The 26094-nt window shown below is 39.3% G+C and overlaps 1 protein-coding gene across 1 annotated transcript; it reads right to left on the bottom strand.

Moving 5' to 3' along the window:
* Positions 1 to 10269: 10269 nt before the first annotated feature.
* Positions 10270 to 13105, bottom strand: LOC149196514 (uncharacterized). Its single transcript, XM_089408310.1, has 2 exons — positions 11805 to 13105; positions 10270 to 11335 (listed from the first exon to the last, which is right to left on the bottom strand). The coding sequence occupies exons 1-2, from the start codon at positions 13103 to 13105 to the stop codon at positions 10270 to 10272; spliced, it is 2367 nt and encodes a 788-aa protein (XP_089264436.1).
* Between the last annotated feature and the right edge of the window lie 12989 nt (positions 13106 to 26094).

The raw sequence follows: 26094 nt of genomic DNA, 5'->3' as shown, positions 1-26094 counted from the left end.
AAATTATTTGGTTTAGGGCGTTACATCAAAAAAAAATAGTGGTTGTCTATGAAGGGACATTCTCTTTAAGAAAAATAGTGGTTGTCTACCGGGGAACATTGTCTTTATGGAAAAATAGTGGTTCTCTTTATGAAAAAATAGTGTGTGAATCTTATTTTTTTATAGTGAAAATTTAGCACTATAAGAGAAATTTTAAAGGTAGCCAAAATCTTAAGCATTATCAACTATATCCAAAATTTTATCGAAATTTTAAAAAACTTTACGTTATTTTCTAGACGAATTTACAACGTCTTTAAACTAAGCGAAAAAAACAAAGAAATAGGCTCTCATGTCGTGACTTCGCAGTGCAACCCAGATCAGAGGAACGATGAAGAGCAAGAAATGGCTAAAAACACAGAGTTTATTTCTGTGAAATGATGCTGTGGATTCGGTAAACCAATTCCACACCGTCCTTGTATTCCTATATCTGTGTGTTAATTAGTCAGTAGCCATGGAACGTTGTCGCTCACAATTTCACAATCATATGGCTCGCAATCCGGAGCCCTTGCATTCCCTATAAATCCAGAGCCCTTGTGTATGGCGACCAATATTCCTATGCTATAGGGTATTTAACCCTGTTGGAAATTTCAGGTGATTTCAAACTCAAAAGACTAGAGAACAACGCTCCGATACCACTGTTGGGAATTTTTTTGGTAAAATTCCAAGAACAGAATCACAGAACAAAGAACGATGCTCTGTTTTCTCTCCACATGATCTTAGCACAGGGAAACTTAAAAATTCATTTGCAGCTGACAGAGTTTTCACACACCAACAAATTTCTATTCATTAATAAAGGAAAGAAGCTGCTGTTACAAAAATATGATCTTCCTCTCTCACAGAGGCATTTACAAAAACAAAAGACTCAGACTTCTGTGTCTGTTGTATATTCTATTTTGCTGCTGCTGCCTTTCTTTTTCATTCACGCGCTGCTGCGTTCTATATTTTTTACTTCTTCGCACTGCTGTGCATTACAATACTCATTTACACTGCGGTGTATATTTTCATACGCACTGCTGCGTTCTTTTTCTCTTCTCTCACACTCTCATCAACACAACAAAAAAAATTACATATATATATCAACAATAAGAACTTACTTCACGTTTTCACTTCCCATGCTTCCGTAAAAGAAATAATAAAAATTAAATGCTTTTACCAACTATTACTTGAGCCCATACTCCCGCTGAAATAAAATTAAAAACTTCACCAAAACTTACCAACCCACAGTAAATTGCATTTACTGTTTTACTGACATTTACCGGCGGTCAATAATGTAACTTTTACTTCACGTAAAATTCATGCTGCAGGCCTATACTTAATCATTGACTTCAATTGGATCACATCGCAGAAGGCTATCGGGAGGCTAAGACAAGTTGAGAGCTGAGCGATCAGCGATGTGCGATAATATCGCATCGCTAAAACATATCGCATTTGGCGAAACACAAAAATGGAGCACACACACATGGTGCAATCTGCGATATGCGATCGGATCGCATCGCACCATCGCAATTGCCAGAAATCAAGTGAACAAAACGGAGGATCCAAGCACACATGTGATCTGCGATCTGCGATCTCATCGCATCATAAAGAAAAAAATAGTTTGTTGCAGTTGAAATTATATTTCAACACTCCCCTTTAATTTTAACTGCTGGGTTATCAATCATACCCAGACGCTTCCTTAAAAACTCAAAACATTTCTGGTCTAATGGCTTGGTCAGAATATCTGCAACCTGTTCCTAAGTCCTGCAATGTCGTAAAACAATTTCCCCGTTGTTCACCAATTCTCTGATGTAGTGAAACCTTGTATCAATGTGTTTCGTTCGCTTGTGAAACACAGAATTCTTGGACAACGCAATAGCTGAGCTATTGTCACAAAAAATCACCGTTGTTGTTGCCTGTTCTTGGCATAGACTTCTTAACAGTCTCCTCATCCAAACCACTTGACAGGTTGCTGCTATAGCTGCCACGTACTCTGCTTCTGTTATAGACAACACCACGATTGGCTGTTTCTTGGAAGCCCATGAAATTGATCCTGAACCCATGTGAAAGACATAACCGGATGTGCTTTTCTGATCATCCACACTTCCAGCCCAATCGCTATCAGTGTAGCCAACCAAATCTGAACTTTCTGAAAAAGTATACAAATGCCAAATCTTTTTGTGCCTTTGACATACCTCAGAATTCTTTTTGTTGCCTGCCAATGTGCTTCTTTTGGCTTCTCTATGAATCTGGAAATCAAACTAACAGCAAGCATTATGTCAGGCCTAGTTGCAGTTAAATACATAAGGCTGCCAACTAAGCTCTTATATAAGCTAGAATCAAAATCCTTGCTGATGTCCTCCTTGCTGAGTTTTAATCCCATTACCGTGGGAGTGATTGCTGCCTTGCACTCTTGCATATTAAATCTGCTCAACACTTCATTTACATATCTTGCTTGAGAGATAAAAATTCCATTTTCATTTTGATCTACTTCTATTCCCAAGAAGTATCTCAGCAAACCCATGTCAGTCATCTCAAATTCTTCTTTCATGACTGATTTGAAGTTTTCAATGAGGTAGTCATCATTACCTGTAAAAATTACATCATCAACATATAAGACAACAATCAGAATCTTACCATCCTTTTCTTTGATGTAGACGGTGGGTTCTCCCTCACACTTGTCAAATTCATTTTCCAGTAGATAGGAATCTATCCTACTGTACCATGTTCTTGGCGCTTGTTTCAGCCCATAAAGAGCTTTCTTCAATCTGCACACTTTGTGTTCTTGGCCTTTCTTTTCATAGCCTAGAGGTTGTTCAATGTAAACCTCCTCCTTTAACACTCCATTTAGGAATGCCGACTTCACATCCATTTGGTAGACTTTCCATTTGTTTTGTGCTGCTATAGACAACACTGCTCTCACGGTTTCCATTCTTGCAACCAGTGCGAAAGTCTCCTCATAGTCTTTTCCATACTGCTGCTTGTATCCCTTGACAACCAGCCTTGCCTTGTGTCTTCCAATTTTGCCTTCAGCATTGCACTTGGTCTTATAGACCCATTTAACTCCAATAACTTCTTTACCTTTTGGTAGCTCAACCAAATCCCATGTCTTGTTTCTTTCTATGGCTTTCATCTCCTCATCCATAGCTTCTATCCACTTCTTATCTTTAATTGCCTCTTCGAAATGAATAGGATCCTCAACATGACAATACAAGGCAAATAAGGAATTCATTCCTTCATTATAAATGTCACTTAAATTTCTGAACTTCTTACCTCGTTCATTTGGTGTGCAAGTGCTTGAAGATGCACTTGAATTCCCTCCTTGTAGTGTGCTTGGAGAAGCACTCCCATTTCTCCTCAAGGATGTTCCTTGTTGTCCTTGTGTTGGCGTTGCTGTTTGGGGATGTATTTCTACCATATCCTCATCATTTTCATCATGAGACAAACAGTTTTTAACATTAACTGTTTTCTCTATGCTTCCATCCCAAGCTTCCTCCTCAATGAACTGAACATCTCTGCTCACAAAACATTTCTTGGTGGATGGGATATACAACCTGTAAGCCTTGGATTCCTCACTGTATCCGATGAAGATACATTTCTCCCCTTTGCTGTCTAACTTCCTCCTTAGCTGATCAGGAATGTGTGCATAGGCCACACATCCAAAAATTTTCATGTGGGTGACTCCTTGCTTTCTCCCACTCCACGCCTCTTCAGGCACTTTGTTCATCATAGCTTTTGTAGGACACCTATTCAATATATATATTGCATAGTTTACGACTTCAGCCCAATAATCATTTGGCAAATGCTTTGCCTTCAACGTGCTCCTCACCATATCCATAATGGTTCTGTTCTTCCTTTTAGCAACTCCATTTTGTTGTGTGGTGTACCTTACTGTAAACTGCTTGTGTATTCCATTTTCTCTACAAAAACATAAAAATTATTTGGAGATATACTCACCTCCTCTGTCAGTTCTCAAGAAATTAATACGCAGCCCACTTTGGTTTTCCACAAGTGCTTTGAAATTTCGGAATTTTTCAAACACTTCACTTTTGTTCTTCAAGAAATAAGCCCAAGTCTTTCTTGTAAAATCATCAATAAATGTTAGAAAATATTGGCTGCCTGCTAAAGATGGGGTTTGCATTGGTCCACATAAATCTGAGTGGACAATTTCTAAGGGTGCCTTTGCCCTTATGCTTTTCCCTGAAGGAAAACATTCTCTGTGTTGTTTTCCCAATATGTAGCCTTCACAAAGGCTGTCTGGTTTCTCTATCAATGGTAATCCTCTTACCATTCCTTTTCTGTTCAACAAGTTAAGACCTCCAAAGTTGAGATGTCCAAATCTCAAGTGCCACAACCAATTTTCATCTTTTGGTTGGCTTTGGAAGCCTCTTGGGAAACTGTTGCAATTACTTCTTTGTTTTTCAATTTTGCTCTTATTTTGAGAGGGAACATCTTGTTCCTCGTCATCCTCACTTCAGCAATACATCTTTTGTTGGGTGCAATATTCATGATGGTGCATACATCATTTTCAAAGAAAACATTGTAACCTTTTTGAACAAGCTGTCCAATACTCAAGAGGTTACATCTCATTCCAGGAACATAATAGAAATATTCTATGGTTTTCTTTTCACCTTGCTTTGTAAATATTTTAACTTCTCTTTTACCCATAACAGAAATTTTGCTATCAATCCCAAGTGTGACTTGTGACATCACACTTTGATCTAAAGCAGAAAACAAGGCTATGTTTCCTGTCATATGGTTGCTGCAACCGGAGTCTAGAAACCATATATCTTCACTATTTGTTTCAGCCATGTTACAAGCTGACAACACATTATCTTGGCTGACATTTTATCTAGTAATATTTGCATTTGATTTATTACTCACATCATGCTGCTTCTTTTTACATTCACTGGCATAACGCCCATATTTTTTACAATAATAACATTGGACATTGGATTTTTCATACCTTTGTCCTTGAGCATGATGTTGTCCACTTTGTTGGCTGCTACCTTGGCCTTGGTTCTGATCTGGATTGCTGCCTTTTCCTTGAGCATTTGCTGGACTGTTCCTTCCACCTCTGTTTTGGCTTCTGCCTCTTCCTCTCTTATTTCCTCTGCCTTGACCTCTTCCTCTTCCAAAGGACATCTGGGTCTTAAAGGCTTACTTTAGAGATGAGTTTTCATTTCTACTCAACCTCTCCTCATGTGTGATCAATGATGCATGAAGTTCATCAACTGAAAATTTTGAGAGATCCTTTGTCTCTTCTATCGTGGTGACAATCACATGGAACCTTGAGGGTAGGCACCTCAATAGTTTCTCCACAATCCTCCTTTCTTCAAGTATCTCTCCATGAGATCTTATTTGTGTGACCAGGCCAATTACTTGAGTGAAGAATGAGTCGATATTGTCTGACTCCTTCATGCACAGGTTCTCAAAATCTTTCCTCAGCAACCGTAGTTTTGTTTTCTTCACTCTCTCCATTCCTTGATAGGCTGTTTTAAGAGTTTGCCATGCTTCTTTGGATGTCTTAGCTACTACTAACCTTGGAAACACGCTTCCATGCACTGCTTGATACAGGAACAAGAGGGCTTTTGAATCCTTCTTCTTGTAGCTCTTGAACAGATCCTTCTCTCCTTGAGTTAGATTATTAAACTCATTTTCATCTGCTGGTTGTTCAAAACCATCCTCAACTATTTCCCATAAGTCTTGGGAAGCAAACAAGGCTTTCATTGTTATTGCCCAATAGTCATAATTTTTACCATCAAATAATGGGAGCTGCATACCCATGCTATTGCTGGTGCTTGTGCCAGCCATTTTTGCACTCTTAACTATGCTTCAAAATACAGTCAAGTATTTAAGAGAAATACCTTGGATTCTTTTGCCTGAGACTTCACTTTGCTGGAGAAGTTGCTGCAGTAAGAATCCTTCCTTTAGCTTCTTTGAACCCTTCAAAGAGCCTAGACCAGCTCTGATACCAGTTGTTGGAAATTTCAGGTGATTTCAAACTCAAAAGACCAGAGAACAACGCTCCGATACCACTGTTGGGAATTTTTTTGGCAAAATTCCAAGAACAAAATCACAGAACAAAGAACAATGCTCTGTTTTCTCTCCACAGGATCTTAGCACAGGGAAACTTAAAAATTCATTTGCAGCTGACAGAGTTTTCACACACCAACAAATTTATATTCATTAATAAAGGAAAGAAACTGTTGTTACAAAAATATGATCTTCCTCTCTCACAGAGGGATTTACAAAAACAAAAGACTCAGACTGTTGTGTCTGATGTATATTCTATTTTGCTGCTGCTGCCTTTCTTTTTCATTCACGCGCTGCTGCGTTCTATATTTTTTACTTCTTCACACTGTTGTGCATTACAATGCTCATTTACACTGTGGTGTATATTTTCATACGCACTGCTGCGTTCTTTTTCTCTTCTCTCACACTCTCATCAACACAAAAAAAAAATTACATATATATATCAACAATAAGAACTTACTTCCATAAAAGAAATAATAAAAATTAAATGCTTTTACCAACTATTACTTGAGCCCATACTCCCGCTGAAATAAAATTAAAAACTTCACCAAAACTTACCAACCCACAGTAAATTGCATTTACTGTTTTACTGACATTTACCGGTGGTCAATAATGTAACTTTTACTTGACGTAAAATTCATGATGCAGGCATGTACTTAATCATTGACTTCAATTGGATCGCATTGCAGAAGGCTATCGGGAGGCTAAGACAAGTTGAGAGCTGAGCGATCAGCGATGTGCGATAATATCGCATCACTAAAACATATCGCATTTGGCGGAACAAAAAAATGGAGCACACACACATGGTGCGATCTGCGATATGTGATCGGATCGCATCGCACCATCGTAATCGCCAGAAATCAAGTGAACAAAACGGAGGATCCAAGCACACATGCGATATGCGATCTGCGATCTCATTGCATCGCAAAGAAAAAAATAGTTTGTTGCAGTTGAAATTATATTTCAACAAACCCTGGAATGCTTGGTGTATGGCATTTTTAATATGCATACCCATACATGGCCATCGTTTTTCCAGCCCGAAGGGGTGGAATTTGACGGTCAAATTGCCCCTCATAGAGTGATTTGCCGCTCAAATACAGTTTAAAAAATTACAAAACACTCAAAATTCTGATTTGAAACTATAAAAACCGAATAAAAATTGAGACGAACGAAATATAAGACGCCCTTTACGAGGCCAAGAGTCTGTAGGCCCAGAGGCTGAATGGTGAGTATGACATCTCGGACTACCTGCTAGGACGAGTATCTTCTCCTTCGAGAGTGACCAATTCGTGGGTTCTGTGCACATCAAGATGACCAAAGACAGTCACTGCCGAGGACTCTACGCCACCCATGAAATAAGGATCGGGCAGCTCTTGCTGGTAAGCAACACCATCGCAGTTGCTTATCAGAGCGTCTCTATCGCCATGTTTCAAGTGGACAACAGGCGTAAAATGAACAACGCGTCTCAGATAGATCTTGTTGCCGCGGTAGTTTGTGTTGCCAGGAAATCGCAGAGATTGCTCCGTCAAATTTATTAGAATACAACTAGAATGGTATTAGACGTGTTTTGTTCATTGTTTAAGACATTGATGCCTTATTTTATATTGGAATTGTTTGGTATTGAGGCCTCGAGTTATATTGATTAATGATAAATTTGCATTCGTTTATAACCACCATTTACCTTTTATTTCATTGGTAAACTTGGGAAAAAATCCAAGCTCTAAAACAACAAACGCTAACACAATGAATCCCGAATCGTTCACATACCTATTCACCATTACAATCGTATAGCTTATCTATTTTTATCGTACTCGCCTATTTGAAAGAAAAGGAGGTGCAGGAAATCATATCTGTACATACTTGTATAGCTTATCTATTTTTATCGTACTCGCCTGTCTGAAGGAAAAGGAGGTGTTTTGAACGAAAAGGGCGTGCAGGAAATCATATATGTACATACTTGCCACTATAGCAGCATCAATAGTACATCTAACCTCTAGTAATAATTTATGATTTACTAAGAGCAGAAATTTACTAGGATAAGAGCCTATTTTTGAACTTTATTAGGAGAGGTTAAAAATATCCCACAATGAAGTTTGAAACTAAGAAAAAAAATAATACTCAGTTTAATAACCATTAAATATTTCCAATTGAATGCAAACTCTCTAGCCAATCAATACATTCAAATCTCTTCGATTTCTTTAACATATCTAGCATTCAAACTCACTACGATATATATATATATATATATATATATATATATATATATATATATATATATATATATATATATATATATATATATATATATATATATATATATATATATATATATATATATATATATATATATATTTTCCACAGAAAAAAGCGAACCTTCTATTATGAATAATAGGTAGTTACACAGCAAATGCAATGCATTGCAAGAGGACTCGTTCTTTGCCATGAGGCAGGGGAAAGAACAAAGTCGCTGCTGAAATAATGAGAGATCAGCACCGTCAAAGTGCACCCGGGATGCTATGAACCAGCGCGGAGATCACAAATGTTTACATTCAGAAAGGAGAAAACGAGTGCCGAAAAGAGCCGGAAGGAGAGAGCCATAAAGCCTAATAAAAAACACGCCTCTCTGAGGCCCGAGGAAGGGCCGACCAACGAATAGAATTTCCCATGCAGAAAAAAAGATTTCGCACAGGGAAGGAGCACCATCGTCCAGGCAGAAATCCTGCGTAAACACGACCAGGATTCTGAAGAAAAGGAAAATGGAAATAAGGATCAGGTCGAATCGGGCCTCCTTATACAAGGAAAACAACCCACGAGACCTGAGAAGGAGCAATGAAACAGCAAAGAAAAAAGTAGAGAAACAAGACATGTATGTACAGAGCACAGGAAGGAGAAAAATAGAGAATAGAACTAAGCAAAAATGGGATGCTCAAGAGGACGAGCAACCCCATTTTCTTCTTCCAGGACAATCCACGACCCCATCATTTGATTAACACCTTCTTTGGAGAGACGATCAGCATCAGTATTTCTTTCCCTGTATATGTGACTGAGAGAGAGCTCCGTGAAGTGATTTTTTAGTCGAGAAACTTCTCTGAGCAAGGGAAGCAGGGTGAAATTGTTGCAAGACTGTGTCCCATTGAACCAACGCACAGTGTTCATAGAGTCCCCGAAGATCTGAACCTCATGCATGTTCCGCAGGACAAGCGAATCGAGTAGAAGGAGGAGGGCTTTCAATTCAGCAAAATTATTGGAGCCTTGTCCGAGGCCGACTGAAGCCTTGATAGTCTTGTCTTTTGAAAGATGAATTATTAAACCAGCCCCACAGCGGCCATTTAAATCAGAGGCTCCATCAAAGTAAGCCCACGGGATTTGAAACATTGGTATAAAGATGTTCAAACTGTGGATTCTCCGATCACTGATTCAAAAGTCACAAGACACAGATCTCTTAAATCCAAAACCTTATTGTTTCTAGTCGAAACAGCCTGGGAGAAGGAGAAGTAGGCGGAGCAGGGATACTATCGAAAATTGCAGCTCCTTCAACGGCCAATCGTGTGATCGGGAAGACAGAGTCCTTGAAAATGACCTGATTCCTAGCCAGCCACATCCCCCAGGTGATGAGGAGCGGGATGGATCTCTCTCTGTCATTTGCAGCTTCATTCCACCACTTCTGCCAGGCTTCTGAAATCCCTTGCCCTTCCCACCTATAAGGGATTTTAATTAACCTTAACGATTCAGCCCAAAGACTAGTGTTGAAGGGGCAGTAGAGGAATAGGTGTTGAACTGATTCATCGCTGTTCTTGCACAGAGGACACCAGCCCGGGCCTATCCTACCCCATCTTTGAAGAAAATCCCAGGTAGGGACTTTTTGGAGTAGAGCACACCAGAAAAAAAGTCTGGTTTTCGCTGGACCTTTTAACTTCCATAGAGATTAGGCCCACCAAGGCGGATTTTCCCACCCTTTCTGGGTCATCAGCCATTTGTACCCCATCTTTGGAGAGTAGATGCCATTCTGAGCAAAAAGACATCGAAGTTCATCTGGGGCATCGAAGAGTCTGACAGAGGAGTTAAGGAGGTCATTCCTATACGAATCCCATTCCTCCAGCCATTCTATTGAAGATCTATTCCTTGCATCCACCCTTGGTTCCATATGGAAGTGGTCCGGGGATCGGCCACCTGGTTTAATGTGAGGAGACCTTTCTCTTTTAACACCGCAGCCAACCCCTAGGATAGGGAGTAGCGCTCTGAACAGCCAATCCAGGGGTCTCTGTCCAGCCTAATTTGAGTGCCATCTCCCACACTCCAAGCCAATCCATTTTCAATGATATTGACAGAGGCAACCATGGCTTTCCAGACCATCGAATAGTGTTTGCAGGCCTTTGATGGCAGTCTGATCCAATCTGTCATTGATAGAGGGTCGATGTATTTTCTCTTAGTAACAGAAGTCCACAAATTGTCAAAAGAGATTAACCTCCAAGCTAGTTTTGCTGCTAAAGATTGTGAGAAGCATTGAAGGTTTTTGATCCCCCAGCCTCCCCACTCTTTGGGGCGAGCCACTTTATCCCAGGCGATCCAGGGAGTAACCTTTTCTGACTTGGAACCTGCCCACAGAAACCTGCTGCAAACTTTATCGATTTGGGAAAGGACTCCTTTAGGAACCCAAGACAGACTAGCCCAGTAGACAGGCACAGCCATAAGCAAAGATTTTATTAACACAAGCCTTCCCGCCCTGGAAAGCCATCTAAAGCTCCAATGTTTCAGCTTGGATTTGATTTTGGCAAGAATCCAGGTCCAATCTTTGTTTCTGTAGTTGTCCGGTTTGAGGAGAAAGCCCAAGTATTTGAAGGTATTCTCCAGCGCTTTGACATCGAAGTTTAATACCATCTTCACGCTGTGCACCATATCTCTGGACAAACCAGAACACGTAAGAGAGGATTTCTTCTCATTTATATAGAGTCCCGTCGCCTTCAGGAAAAGGTCCATGATCCTTCTGAGCGTCTTACAATCCTCCAGGCTGCCATTACTTAACAGAATTATGTCATCCACGAATAAAAGGTGGGTAACCCAGAGATTTTCAACTGCTTCAATGCCTTTGAGGGTTCCTTGTCTTTTAGCATCATGGATCAAAAGGCTTATGCCCTCTGCAGCCAACAAAAACAAAAGAGGAGAGAGAGGACAGCCTTGACGCAATCCGCGTTCAGGGTTGAAAAAATTGGAAGCCACTCCATTAATCAAAACAGCTATGGAAGAGGAAGAAATACAGCTCATAATCCATTTCATAAAGTCATACCTGAAACCCAGGTGAGTAAGCAGAAGCCTGAGAAACAGCCAACTGATTCTGTCAAAAGCCTTTGACAAAATCGATTTTCACTACAACTCCTTTTTTTTTCCCGATTTTGAGGCTATGGAGAGTTTCTTGAGCAACTCCAACCGCTTCATGGATTTGTCTGCCGTCGAGGAAGCCAAATTGATCAGGGGATATGTTTCGGGAGAGGAAGGGTTTTAATCTGGAGGCAATGACTTTAGCAATGATTTTGTAAACACAGGTGCGCAAGGATATGGGTCTGAAGTCTGCAAAGGAGCCCGGGAGGTCAGATTTAGGGATAAGAGCGAGAAAAGTGGAGTTGAAGGGATGTAAAATTGATCCCGTACACCTTGACTCTTCTACAACCGCCACAAGCTCATCACCAATGAACTCAAAAAAGTGATGGAAGAATTTGACAGTCCAACCGTCCGGGCCAGGGCTTTTGTCCTTTTACAATGATTTGAGAATGTCCTCTACCTCATCCTTAGAAACAGGGGCCATGATGGAATCATTGCCTTCCTCCTCTATGAACCTAGGGAAGAACTGAGCAACTCGAATGACTTCAGCGATAGATGCTTCCTCTGGTTGTTTAAAGAGATTCCTAAAATAGGAGTTCCCTAAAGTAGCTAGCTCTTCAAAAGAGAGAGCCCTATCACCATTGGCTTTTTTCATTTCCCATATGGTGTTGGAATTTTTCTTGCCTTTTGCGTAGTTCTGAAAAAACTTGGTGTTGTCGTCCCCCGCTTGCAACCAGATCGCTCTACTTTTTAAGCACCAGCTTTCTTCCCTGTTCTGAAGAATCCGCTTCCTTTCCATCTCCAGGTCTTTGAGTCTGGCCCGAGACTCTTCAGTTCTATAGCCAATACCTCCTGAATCTTCAAGAAGGGCTATTTCCGCATTGACATTTTCTAGAGATTTTTCTTCATTTAGTTTCTTCTGGTGAGCCCAATACTTGGAGGTGGCCTTCATCCTTGTGAGATTTTCCATGAAAGCCTTGCCGCGACTTCCATCTTCGCTGAGGTTATCATTAATCCAGGTGTTGTGGAAGAGGCTGGTATATGATGTATCCTGAAGCCAGCAAGCATTAAATTTGAACGGCGTGCCCGGTTTTGGGGAGGCACCCTTCACCTCGAGGAAAACAGGGAAATTATCCGAGAGACCTCCTTCTCCAACCCAGTGTCTGAAAGCCTGTAACTTTTCGGACAGCGAATCACAAATTAGGAATCTGTCGAGCTTCTTCCCAACCCAGTCATCACCTATTCTTCGGTTTCTCCACGACGGACGCATCTTAAGCGGAGTGACATCCACCAAAGGAGAGGAGGCCAGCTTGTTTATGAAGAAATCCGTGAGAGGGTCTGCTCGGGCTCTGACCCCCCAGGACTCTGTCATCCCCAGAGAAAAGTTGAGGTCTCCACCGATAACCAGATTAGGGTGCGCCATAAACGACTTAGCAAAAAAGGGATTCCAAAATTTCTCCCGATCCGCAACAGGACCATATACATTGATAATGAGGAAAGAGATGCATAGTTCGCTTGAGAAGAGTTCCACAGCTAGAACATTTTCCCATCCCCACGAAGAGATCTCTCTAAGAACCTTCGAATTGAAACCCAAAGCCACCCCTCCTGAGTGGCCATTGGCATCTAGGACATGAAAACTCCAGCCCGGAAGGAGCTTGTTGAGACAGCCTGTGACTTCTTCCCCTTTTCCCAAAGTTTCTTGGAGTAAAATAATGTCAGGTTTATTGGACCTGACCATTTCCTTCAGAGCTAGCTTTTTGGGTTGGCTAGCTAGACCCCTACATGTAGGATAAAATGATCATCGTAAACTCGCAGAGGGTGTCTGCTTTGCTCTAAGCACCCCTGGAATAGATAACTGCTTCCCATCTGCAATGTCTATGAATGCCTTCAACTGAGCCTTCGACAGATCGATTTTCCTTCCTCTTTTGATCCTCCGTCCCGAATTCTCCGTATCCAGCTCCAATCCACTCGTTGCGGGCCCTTTTCCTTTTCTATTGGCCAAAGGTCTGAGGTTGTATGGGGGCTCAGGACTTCGGACAGAAGGAGGGGCAGAACAGACAATTTCGAAGGGAGAAGAGGATAGGAGCAGGGAGGAGGGGATGGTCATAATAATGCTGTCAGAGGAGATTTTCCCCTTCCTCAGTTCCATCAAATCATTCGAGAGCTATCTTAAAGGACCAGCCTTATCACTACAAGGCATAGATGGAGCAAAAGAAAGACATAAAGAAGAGGGAGGGGAAAGAATCAAACTCGCCTGATCCTCACCTACCATTTCAGAGATTAGTGAGGGTCCCCAGGAGAACATCTGATGAGAGTTGTGGTCCTTTACTGCTAACCCTGGATGGTCCTAGAAGTCTATCTCTCTTTGCTCCGTGGCCAAACCCTGAGAAGATGTCGGGGGATCGCTTTCCGTTGTCTAAGCCTTTGCGTCCTGAGGGATCGACTTCTGATTTGTCTTCTAGGTTTTTCTGCTTCTCCTTTGTCCTCTGCGCCGACGGTATCCAAGCGGACATTCCCGGGCCAGGTGACCATATTGATGACATCGGTGGCATCTGAAAGGGAGATTTTCATAGTCCAAGATCTGAACGAACTCCAGACCACGATACTTCAGGTTCATAGCGTCCGCCAAACCCACCCTGGGGTTTAGACTGACTAGGATACAGGCCACTCCCCATTCATGCGTTCGAAGGTATGTTCTATTGATGTCGAGAAATTTCCCCAGAGTGTTGCCAATAGAGGTGAAGGCAGAATCAGTCCAGAATTGCATAGGGAGGCCCGGAAGTTTAACCCAAACTGGAGACTCCACCTCTTTTTCTTTCTGGGCGTCAAACAGGGGCGTCCATGTTTTGAGGAGGATTGGCCTCTTACCGAAGCTCCAGTTTTTTCTCATCACCCAGTCAGCGTGCTCCTTGTGTTCGAATCTAACACAGAACCAACCTCTGTCCAAGTTTTTGATTTTTTCTGGTTGTCCCGGTGCCTCTTTCCATTCCATCTGAGTCCACTCTTTTATGTAACCTACCGAGAACTTTCTTCCTCGGACTCTACCGACTAGTAAAGTTTCGGAGGCTTCCATAGCCTGGTCAATGAGGATGTCCACTCCAAACACACAGCTAGGACACGCTTCCTTCATTTTGATGGGGTTGATCATTTTCCTCTTTCCATCCCCGCCGACCTTCTTGGCTTCTCCCATTTCTGTCTTCTTAATGGTAGGATCAACTGCCTTATCTGCCTCATTCAGCTCAGGATTATTAGCAACATAGACTCTGTTTTCTTTTTCCTCCTCCTCAGCTGGCCTTTTTATCCCAGCCCCTGGAGTAAGAGGTGTTCTTCTCCCTCGATCCTCTTCTCGGATACTTGTCAGCTCCCTTCCCTTTCCTTTATTATATGGGTCTTTGGATATGATGGCAGCTGGGACTTCCAATGCAGGTTTTATAGCGGAGGCCTGTTCCTGGCCTCCTAACTTCAAGCTCCCTCCTCTCATCGCCATGTCAGGAGACCGAGGGTACCTTGTTTTTTTCGGGAAGAAATGTATTAGGTTTTTCTCGGAAACATCAAGACCCCAGTAGGCAAGAAGGTCTTCTGGAGCTGGGTCTATATCGACGTTCTCGACCTCCTGGGCCATCTCGCGATAAGCACCACTTCCTGGGTCCACCATTAATATTCAAAACTAAAAACTGTCATAGTATTTTCAAAAATACGGTCCCACAAGCTTACTACCCTGGCCAGCTCTCCGCCTCCCTGCACGCACTGATTCCTTCTTTCAATCTACGCTACCATTGCCAGAGGAATCCCTATTTGTCTGCAATCAAAGTCGCACAGAGAAGAGTCTTCGCTAGGCTGATCTAGCTCCGCAGTAAAGACCCGTCCTTGGCTTCCATGGCCGCATCTGTCTTCGCCCGCCGTTAGGGTTTAGTTGCAGAGCCAGCATCCTTCTGTTCATTGATTCCATATATATATATATATATATATATATATATATATATATATATATATATATATATATATATATATATATATATATATATACTCTGCATATATTTTGCAATGATGGATGATTTTTAAATTGAATGGTTATGGTAGAGTTTTTGAAAAGAAAGAAAGTTTTTATTTAAAAATAAATAAATGTAGATGTTAGGTTCAACCAAAGCCATTTATTTGGATTTTTTTTTATAAAAAGGAATGAGATATTATTCTATGATTAAAAAAGATTACAGGAAAAATTAGATATAATTATACTTTTATAAAAATTATGGTGAGAAATTACACGAGGATAAGATAATTAAGATAGACATATCTGAGAATACGAACAAATAACATAGATATAACCAAAATCTACATTTTGATGTCAAAGTTTCTTTATGGAGCCATCACAAATTTCTCAATAAATGAATGTTTCAAGAGAGAACTCCAAAACATCCTTGGATAGTTTAACTATTGTGGGTTGAGTTCTTTGACAATGGATTTAAAGGACAATAACTCAAAGCAATGATTTTTAAGTCAAATTCTCTCAATAATAATTTGAAAGATAGTTTATTTGGTTACTAGTTGAGAGTCACCCAAAATCTAGACTTCCTTAATAAATAAATAAAATCAGCGTTAGTTGTTAGTTTTTTTTTCCATGAAGAACTCTAATCTAGATTAAACTACTTTTGCTTTAAAAATGACATCTCATTAAAAAAACTTTTGCTTTAAAAATGACATCTCATTAGAAAACACCATTGAAGTACACCCAACAAACAACATAATCTATATTTAGGATAACTCGCAATCTAGACTTTCTATATCGTAGAGTTAATAAGCAATTTCAACCTTTTTGCCTTTAACTTCACTTCATATTGTAATAAGAATTGTTTTCGGATTAATCACATCAATGCTATTTGGTGACATTTCGAACCAACTAATGTGGTTCACTTCATATTCCTTGGAATTTTTCAAAATGAATTATTATCTTATAGTTATAAATATTATTGATGTCTTCTCCATTTTCCAAATTTATTATTGTTGGAAGACATTAATTCCAACCACCTGCAATAAATGCAGTAGCTAGTCTCTTCTGGAGAATTCAACGGATGTCTCGAGAGCTGGATAGCTTCGTGGAGAAGCCACCAACTCCAGAAACTTCTTTGTTGTATATAAAAACCTGTTCAATAATCAAATGAAACAAGTGTGTGTTTTTTGTTTAGTGCGTGTTCTCTAATTTGGTAGGTTCAGAGTTGAGTGCTTGAGGTTTTATGTGAGTGATCATTCTGAGAGATCGCTATGTGAGCCTTTGAAAGACCATTGCGTTGAGCGCTGAGAGTTTCTGAGCATCTATGCGCAACAAGCTTGTTATGGAGGGCGTATTGTCCGGAAGCTATGTGTAAGTTTGTGCTCGTGGGATGAGGGAAAACTAAACTCTCGTCAGTTGCTTGATGTTATTAGTCCATTGTTTTTGGCTTAATGGCTTGTTTCATGTTCTCTATGGTGTTTTGTATCGTGGTCAAGGTTCTCTCATTTTGATTAGAGCGTCACCCTACCGAACTTTTTTGTATATATAATCTATTGATGTTAATAAAATATTTGAAGAAGGCATTTTGCTAAAGCAGCGGGGGCTTGGTGCGAATGCTCAAGGACGGGGTCAAAGATGGGTGCGCAATGTTGTCTGGCGACAAACCGGGTTTTTGGACTAAACTAATTGCTGTCTCTTTTGGGAAACACCTCTGTTTAAAATTTTTCTTTCAATTAATTGTGAATCCTTTTTAATTTTTGCTGGTCTGGAGGATTGGTTCGTGAGGCTCATAGGAGGGAGCCGAACCGCTGAGAACATCTGTGTGAAGTTGGAGTGCTAGTAAGATATGGCGCTCCGAGGAAGAGGCCATCCTGTTCAAGCTGGGAAAGGCTGCCAATCTGCCAGGTCTGTGCAAGGTCACTAATTCCAACGTGCCTATCTCTCCTAAGGTTGGTTGTTTCTATCTATTAAAGTCACCCATGTGAAAGCTTGTTTTGTATGATAATTTAAATAAATAAAAATGATGATACCGGCTCTTTAAATAAAAAACAAAAGAAGAAGGCATCCATATTATCCAATGACATTGGATAAAATTTTTGCTTGACGATTTATATTTGTAAAAATTAGTAATTTTTGGTGATTGGTAAGGTGAAAATAAGTAACATGGCTAATGTATTGGAAGAATCTTATTTATCTAAATCTAACAATATTATTTGTCTGAGTCTAACAAGTTAGATGGTGAAAATTATGCAAATTGGATGTTTAAGTTGCAGACTTTGATGGAAGGCAACAATACATGGGTGATTGTGTCTAGAGCTGAAGTTAAGCCAGTGTCCCCTCAAGCCACAGATGTTGCAATTCAATATTGGGAGCGACGGGAAAAGAAAGCAAAGGTGCTTTTGCGGATTACGGTTAAGGAAAACATTATTCCACACATTAGAGAGTGAAAAACATCCAAGGAGACATGGGACACTCTCAAAAATTTGTATGAGACGAAGACTACAATTCGAATATTCTATTTAAAGAGTAAGTTCCTTTCAATTAAGATTGAAGAAAATGAAAGTGTTAGTGATTTTATTTCTAAAATTAAAGATCTAAAGGATAAATTAGGTGACATTAGTGAATCAATATCTAGTACAGACTTGGTTACTATGACATTAAATGGAATTCTTGATGAATATCAAATGTTTATCATTGGGTTTTCAGCTAGAGAGAAGGCTCCTACTTTTGATGAGTTGGAAGGTATACTTATGCAGGAAGAAGAGCAAAGAAGAAGCCTTAAACATAAATCTCCCAATTCAGATTTGGCATTGATGGCCAGAGGGAAGCAGTCTTTCTAAGGCAAATAGTGGGTGAAAAATAAAGGCAAAAAGCCACAGGTGAAATCATTTCAAGGTACCCCTTTAACAAGGACAAATGCAAAATCAAGTAGAGATGATGTGTGTTATCACTGTGGAAAACCTCGTCATTTTTCTAAGAATTGCATGAAAAGAAGGTCTGATCAATTTAAGCAAAGAAGACATTTATGAAATTATTTGATAGAGATGAAGCAATTAGTCATGACATTAGCAATATTAAATTGTTTGTGTCCAATGCTGCTTTATCAACATAAACTAATGATGATAATGCTTGGTTTATAGATTTTGGTGCATCAATCCATATGTCATACAAAAGAGATTGGTTTTATACTTATCATGAGATTAATAATGGTTGACACATCTATTTAGGAGAGAATAGATCACATGAAATTAAAGGATATGGTAATATAAGTGTTATGATGCCTAATGGACAAGAAAAACAAATTCAAAATGTGTTTTATGTTCTAGGATTAAAGAAGAACTTAATTTCCGTCTCTACTATCACAGATCAACATTTAAAAGTGGAATTTGTGAAATCACTTTATTTGGTAAAGGATGTGCAGGACAACTACAAGGTTGTTGCAAAAGGAATGCGAGTTGGAGGCTTATACAAGTTGGATGTAATGAATAATGGGCATCAAGCTTTGGCATCAATAGGCATGTCAACTATAGAGCTTTAGCATCAAAGGTATGGACACTTAAATCATAATGACTTAATGTTACTACAAAAGAAACAGATGGTAGAAGGTCTTCCAATTATTAAGGGTGAACACTTTGAATGTGAAGGTTGTGCACTAGGAAAACAACATAGGGAAGAATTTGTTGTGCATGAAAATAGAAGAAAACATGAAATACTTGAACTAGTGCATACTGATGTATGTGGTCCAATGCAAATTAAGTCACTTGGTGGAGCATATTACTTTCTTCTATTTATTGATGGTAGCACTAGATACACCTGGGTGTAGATAAAAATCAGACTTGAATTGAAAAAGAAGGAGTTACAACTCAAAGGTGAGTACTATACCTGGAGACTGTACTCAAACAAAGAGAACTCTCTCCGTACACTTTACTTGAATCAAATGCACAATTACATCATTAAGAAAATTACTAGAACTCAGGAAGTTGCAACCAAACTCCTAAACTCTAGGAACAAATCCTAATCTAAGGAGATACGTTACAACTTGTGTAACCATTTCTCCATTAATACAAAATAATATTAATTATTTTCAACTCCCCCCCTAATGGAGAAAGGATTATCTTGAACTCCTAGCATCCCTCTAAACAATTCAAACCTTACATGCCCAAGAGGCTTAGTAAAACTATCAGCCATGTTTTCACAAGTATTACAATATTCAACACATATCTCTTTTGATTGTTGTTTCTCTCGAAAAAAAAGAACCTGAGTATCGATATGTTTGGTATTTTTATGAAAGACTAGATTGTATTCAAGCTTGATGGTACTCTGGTTGTCGATTTTGATAATAGTTGATTCTTTCTGCTCTTCTCATGCATCATTGAGAAGTCTTCTCAACCAGATAGCTTCACATGTGGCTGCACACAATGCTTGGTACTTAGCCTCACATGAAGATAGAGCTACAGTGTGCTGCTTTTTGCTTCTCCATGCTATGACCCTGGATCCAATCCTGAATGCGTAACCTGTGATAGATCTTCGATCATCCAAGTTACCTACCCAATCGGAATCTAAAAAACCTACTAGAATAACATCATAAGTGTCAGTGTACAAAATGCCATAATTACTAGTACCACTAAGATACCTCAACACACTTTTTGCTGCGACCTAGTGACTTTCGAGTGGTTTTGACATGAACTGGCTCAACACACTAACATAATATGCTAAATCTGGTCTAGTTGTAGTCAGATATATCAAGCTACCAACTAGCTATTTGTACATGGTAGCACCCACCTCTTTAGTACCGTCGTCACTGCTCAACTTTAAGTTATGCTGTAATGGTGTTGCTGCTGATCTGCACTGCTCCATTCTGAATCTTTCCAGCAAGCTTCTGGCATACTTCCCTTGAGTGAGAAAAGTTTGCCTGGAGTCTTTCCATACCTCCAATCCCAAGCAACAATGAAGGTTTCCAAGATATTTCATCTCAAACACTTGTGACATCTGCTGTTTGATTTCTTTGATCAAATTGTTGGCATTCACTGTTATGATCATATCATCTACATACAAAGAAATCAAAATAATTTGCCTCTATTTATTAAACTTGGTATATAGATTTGGATCATTCAAGCTCCTATGAAAGCCATGCTGAACAAAAAATGAGTCAATTTTCTCATACCACGACCTGGGTGCCTATTTTAAACCATAAAGTGCCTTTTTCAATTTACACACAAGATGTTCCTGCCCCTTTTTCACAAAACCTTTAGGCTGTACTAAATAAATTTCTTCCTTCAAGTCACCATTCAGAAATGTAGACTGAACATCTAGCTGGTGTAACTGCCATTTGTGTTTTGTTGCTAAGGAATTTAGCATTCTAATGTTGTTTAATTTGGCTACAGGAGAAAAGGTGTCATCAAAATGTATTTCCTCTTTCTATGAGTAACCCTTTGCTACCAATCTAGCTTTAAGTTTCTCTATACTCCCATATGCATTTATTTTTGGTTTATACAGCCATTTGCATCCTATGGGGGTTTTACCTTCAGGCAATTCAACCAAATCCCAAGTATGGTTTCTGTTTATTGATTCTATTTCCTCATACATTGCAACCCTCCATGCATCAGATTTACTTGCTAACTCATAATTTGCAGGTTCTACAATGTTTAAAATCTTTGACATTAATGCATAGTCTTTCAATTTAGAAGATAATCGTGTCTTCCTACCTTATCTCCTTGGTAGGGGACTTACCTCAATTCTGTCTACTTCAGCCTTTTCTGGGCTTGCATCATCGTTGATTGCATTGTCTGTTACTTCTTCTTCTTGTTTCTCCTCCTGCTCTTCATCTTCCTCACTGTTTCCTTCCAATAGCAATGGAATGTGCCAATCACTGTTAGAGTCATTCTTTCCTTCTTCAACCTGTTCATGAAATATGACATCCTTGCTTGCAAAAACCTTATGAGTCATAGGATTAAATAACTTATATGCCTTGAACTCAATGCCATATCCAACAAATATACATTTCAGGGCTTTAGGATCAAACTTCTTCCTATCTGCCTTAGGTATATGAGCATAAGCTTTTGACCCAAATATTCTTAAATGACTCACTGCTGGTTTGAATCCAAACAATGCTTCAAAAGGGGTTTTGAAGCCTAGACATCTAGTAGGACTCCTATTCTTTAAATACACAATAGTGTTAATAGTTTCTGCCCAAAGACCATTTGATAACCCTTACCTTGAAGAATGCTCCTTGCACACTCCTCAAGAGTTTTGTTCTTCCGTTTTGCCATTCCATTCTATTGTGGAGTGTGGGACACTGTAAACTGTTGCACAATCCCATGATGCTTGCAGAAATCCATGAACTCTCCCAACCTATATTCTCCCCCTAAATTTGAGCAGAGAATTTTTATCCTTTTTCCTGTCTGGTTTTCTACCATGGATTTAAACTCTTTAAAATACTGAAAGGCTTGACTCTTTTTACTCAGAAAGTATATCCATGAAAATCTAGTGCAATCATCTATAAATAAGAGAAAATAATATGCTCCTCCTAATGACCTAGTTTGCATAGGTCCACAGATGTCTATATGCACCAGTTCTAAAATGTCTCTTTCCTTCCTATTAACATGCAAAGGGAACTCTTCTCTATGCATTTTCCCTAATGTACATCCATCACAATCCAACTTAACATTATGGAAAATAGGGAGTCCATCAACCATACCTTTTCTCTGAAGTAGGATGAGGTCTTGCAGATTTAGATGGTCGAATCTCTGATGCCAGAGATCTTCGACTGTTGATCCAGCTGCAACCATTGCTTGTTGTGGCATAGTCTTTGCATATAGTCTATACATGCTCCCCACGTGCACTCCTGTTGCAACTGTTTCCATCTGGCTATCCTTAATGACACAATTATTCTTAAAGAATTGAACTTGCATATCCTAATCAGTAATCATTGAGACAAAGACCAGATTTTTTTTAATTCCTGGAACATACAATACATATTTAAGGTGTCTAACGTCACCGCTAGGTAACTTTACAGGAATGTCACCATGTCCTATGATCTCATATCCACTATCATCTCCTAAATAGATCTTCGACCCACATGAAGTTTCTTCAAGAAATTCAAACCAGTCCTTCTTACCAGTCATATGTGAGGATGCACCAGAGTCGACATACCATATGTCATCCTCATCTCCCTTTGAAGCTGAAAGAGCACAATTGACTGTAAATAGTCGAATTTCGTGGTTTTGGTCCTCTTCTTCCCCAATAAAGTAACCCTTATGTTTTCTCTGTTTGTTTCTTCCTTTGTTTGCCTACCTCTTATAACAATCTTTAATGTGATGACTAGGTTTTCCACAGTAAAAACATTTCTTGCTGGGAAAATTATTATCAGTCATACCTTTAAACGGTCTCTTCTAAAATGTGTTGGCTCCTTTCTGCTGCTGCTGTTGCTGTTGCGGTTGCTGATGCTGCTGTTGTCGCGGTTGCTGATACTGTCTCCTTTTTTCCATCAGAGCAAGGTCATTGCTCTGAGTTTTCAAATTTTGTCGTCACTCTTCTTCCTATAGTAGGATCCCTGTCAACTCTTCAAATGCAGGGTCTTTCTCCCTTGCTCACAGCCCTGTGATAAACGTCTAGTGTTCATCGGTCATTTTGTTCAAGTGTGAGCGTGACCAGATCTGAATCAAAAACTTTCTCTCCGATAGCTCCCAATCTGTCCTTCAGGTCTTTGACTCCAGCAATGAATCTAGCAATGGACTCATTCTCCTCCATCTATAATGCAAATAGCTTGCCTTTGAGTGACAAGACATGATTTGTATTCTGCGTCTCGTATAGGTTTTTGACCATCGTCCAAATGTTAGTGGCCGATTTACAGTCTCTAATGTGTGGGATAACATTGTCCTTGATGGACATCTTTAATATAACATTTTCTTTTGTCTCCCTTTTATCCCAATCTTGTTCTTATGTAGTTGTTCCTGATCTCAGCTCATTTCCTGTAACGATCAACCATGCATTTGCACTTTTAAGTAAAGTCTGCATCTTGAATTTCCATTTGGAAAAATTTGATGCATCGAGTTTTCCAGACTCGTGGAGATATGATTCTATACTGTTATTCATATCGGACAGATAAAATTTCTGATCCTTTGATGAATAAGTCTATCCAACTGAACACTTCAATGAGCCACCATCGGGCAAGTCCGATCTGCTGCCACCGAACAGATCAGGAACTCCAATGCGCCACCACTGGGCAAATCCGATCTGCTGCCACCGAACAGATTAGGAAACTCCAATACGCCACCACTGGGCAAATCTGATGTGCTGCCACCACACATATAAAAAAACTCTAATGCGCCACCACCAGGCAAGTCCGATCTACTACCATCGAGCAGATAAAAAAACTCTAATGCACCACCACCGAGCAAGTCCGATCTGCTGCCACCGAGCAGATCAAAGAACTCCAATGCACCACCACCGGGCAAGTTCGATCTGCTGCCACCGAGCAGATCTGAAATTTCCACGTGCCACCACTGGGCAAGACCGATCTGCAAAAAATTGCAGATTTTTCAAAGAGAAAGAGGTTGGCGCTTCTTGACGGCCAAGGATCCACGCCAGAAACAAAATCGATGCATCTTACAAAATTAGCGCGATTAATCCTTTATTTTCCACGCCAATAGCACTTTCTGGCGCGCTGATGCCCTTATCACCCTCAAAACTGCGCCAGCGACTGCTTCTGCTAAAAAATGGGACGACTATTCATGAAGATTCTGCGCCAACCCTTTCTTTCACTCAGAGATGATCAGTCATCTGAGACCTATGCTTCAGGTGTTACTGCAGTCCACCTGATTCTACAAATGCTTCTATTTACTCCACTGCCACTACAGTTCTATAATCAATGATGCATTCTAAAGAAAATTAAGTCTGTCCCTACTTTGTGCTCTGATACCAAGATAAAAATCAGACTTGAATTGAAAAAGAAGGAGTTATAGCTCACAGGTGAGTACTGCACCTTCAGACTGTACTCAAACAAAGAGAACTCTCTCCATACACTCTACTTGCATCAAATGAGCAATTACATCATTAGTTACATTACTAGAACTCAGGAAGTTGCAACCAAACTCCTAAACTATAGGAACAAATCCTAAAGTAAGGAGATACGTTACAACTTGTGTAACCATTTCTCCATTAATACAAAATAATATTAATTATTTTCAACTGGTGTACTTTATAAGAAACAAAAGTGACGTGTTTGAATACTTTAAAGAATTCAAGAGTATGGTTAAAAAGAAAATAGGAAAGAGCATTAAAATTCTTCGATCAGATAAAGGTGGTGAGTACACTTCAGGAGCTTTCATCAAATATTGCAAACAAAATGGAATTATGCAACAGTTTACAGTACCACATACACCTAAACAAAACGGAGTAGCTGAAAGAAAGAATAGAACATTAGTTGAATGTGCTCGAAGTATTTTAAAAATTAAAGGACTTTCTAATAGTTTTTGGGCCTAAGCCATTAATACAGTGGTATATCTTAAAAATAGAAGCCCTACTAAGTATCTTGAGCACAAAACACCATTTGAAGCATTTTATGGTTTTAAACCTAAAGTTAGTCATTTAAGAATATTTGGATGCAAGGCCTTTGCTCATATTCCTAAAGAGGATAGGATAAAGTTAGATGCCAAAGCCATCAAATGTATTTTTATTGGATATTGCACTAATCAAAAAGCATATAAAATGTATGATCCAAGTACTCACAAGGTCTTTGCAAGTAGAGATGTTATATTTCATGAGCATGTAGATAAACAAATAAAAGAAGATGAACATAATACATGGCAGTCTCCTTATGAAAGCTTTAAGGAAGAAGAAGAAGTTGTTGAATCAAATCAAGGACAAGAACACATGGACATTCCAAAAGACACATCGAGGAATCAAAGTCCACAAAGAAGTGATGAAGGCACTCCACAGAGAAGAAAAGGAGAAGGTACTCCACAAAGTAATGAACTTCTGAGAAGGTCAACACAACAGATTCAAGCCCTCGTGAGGTATAAAGATTATGCTTTAATGTCTCAAGTAATGACTGTTTTTGAGCCCTTAAATTATGAACAAGCCAAAAATCATAAAGAATGGATGGAAGCTATGAAAGAAGAATATGACTCTATAATGAAAAATGAAACTTGGGAATTAATAGAATTACCTGAAAATAAAGTCCCTATAGGATCAAAATGGTTGTACAAGACAAAATTTAATGTGGACGGTAGCATAGACAAGTATAAGGCAAGATTGGTTGCAAAAGGTTATTCACAAAAAGAAGGTATAGATTATGAAGATACCTTTGCTCCGGTTGCAAAAATGAATACAATTAGAATAATAATAGCATTGGCAACTAAATATGATTGGAAGCTACATTAATTAGATGTAAAGTCAGCTTTTCTAAATGGTGACTGAAAAGAAGAGATTTATCTTGTTCAACCAGAAGGATTTGTAAAAAATGGTCAAGAACATCTTGTATGCAACTTAAAGAAGGCCTTATATGGACTAAAACAAGCCCCCACATATTGGTATGAAAAAATCGACAAATTCTTCTTTCAGTAAAGATTTAAAAAGAGTAAAAATGATCCTAATTTGTATTTCAAGACAGATAGAAATGGGGATATAGTATTACTTTCTATATATTTTGATGATCTAATAATAACAGGGAGTGCTGATAAATTAATTACAGATATATAAATGAAGTTATCACAGGAATTTGAGATGAAGGATCTTGG

This window comes from Pinus tabuliformis, chromosome 2_2 (assembly GCF_031772625.1).
Source record: "Pinus tabuliformis cultivar Carrire ecotype Pingquan chromosome 2_2, CPIR1, whole genome shotgun sequence".
NCBI lineage: Eukaryota > Viridiplantae > Streptophyta > Pinopsida > Pinales > Pinaceae > Pinus > Pinus tabuliformis.
Note: the sequence above shows the minus strand (reverse complement) of the source record. Positions and strands in the feature narration are given on the sequence as shown.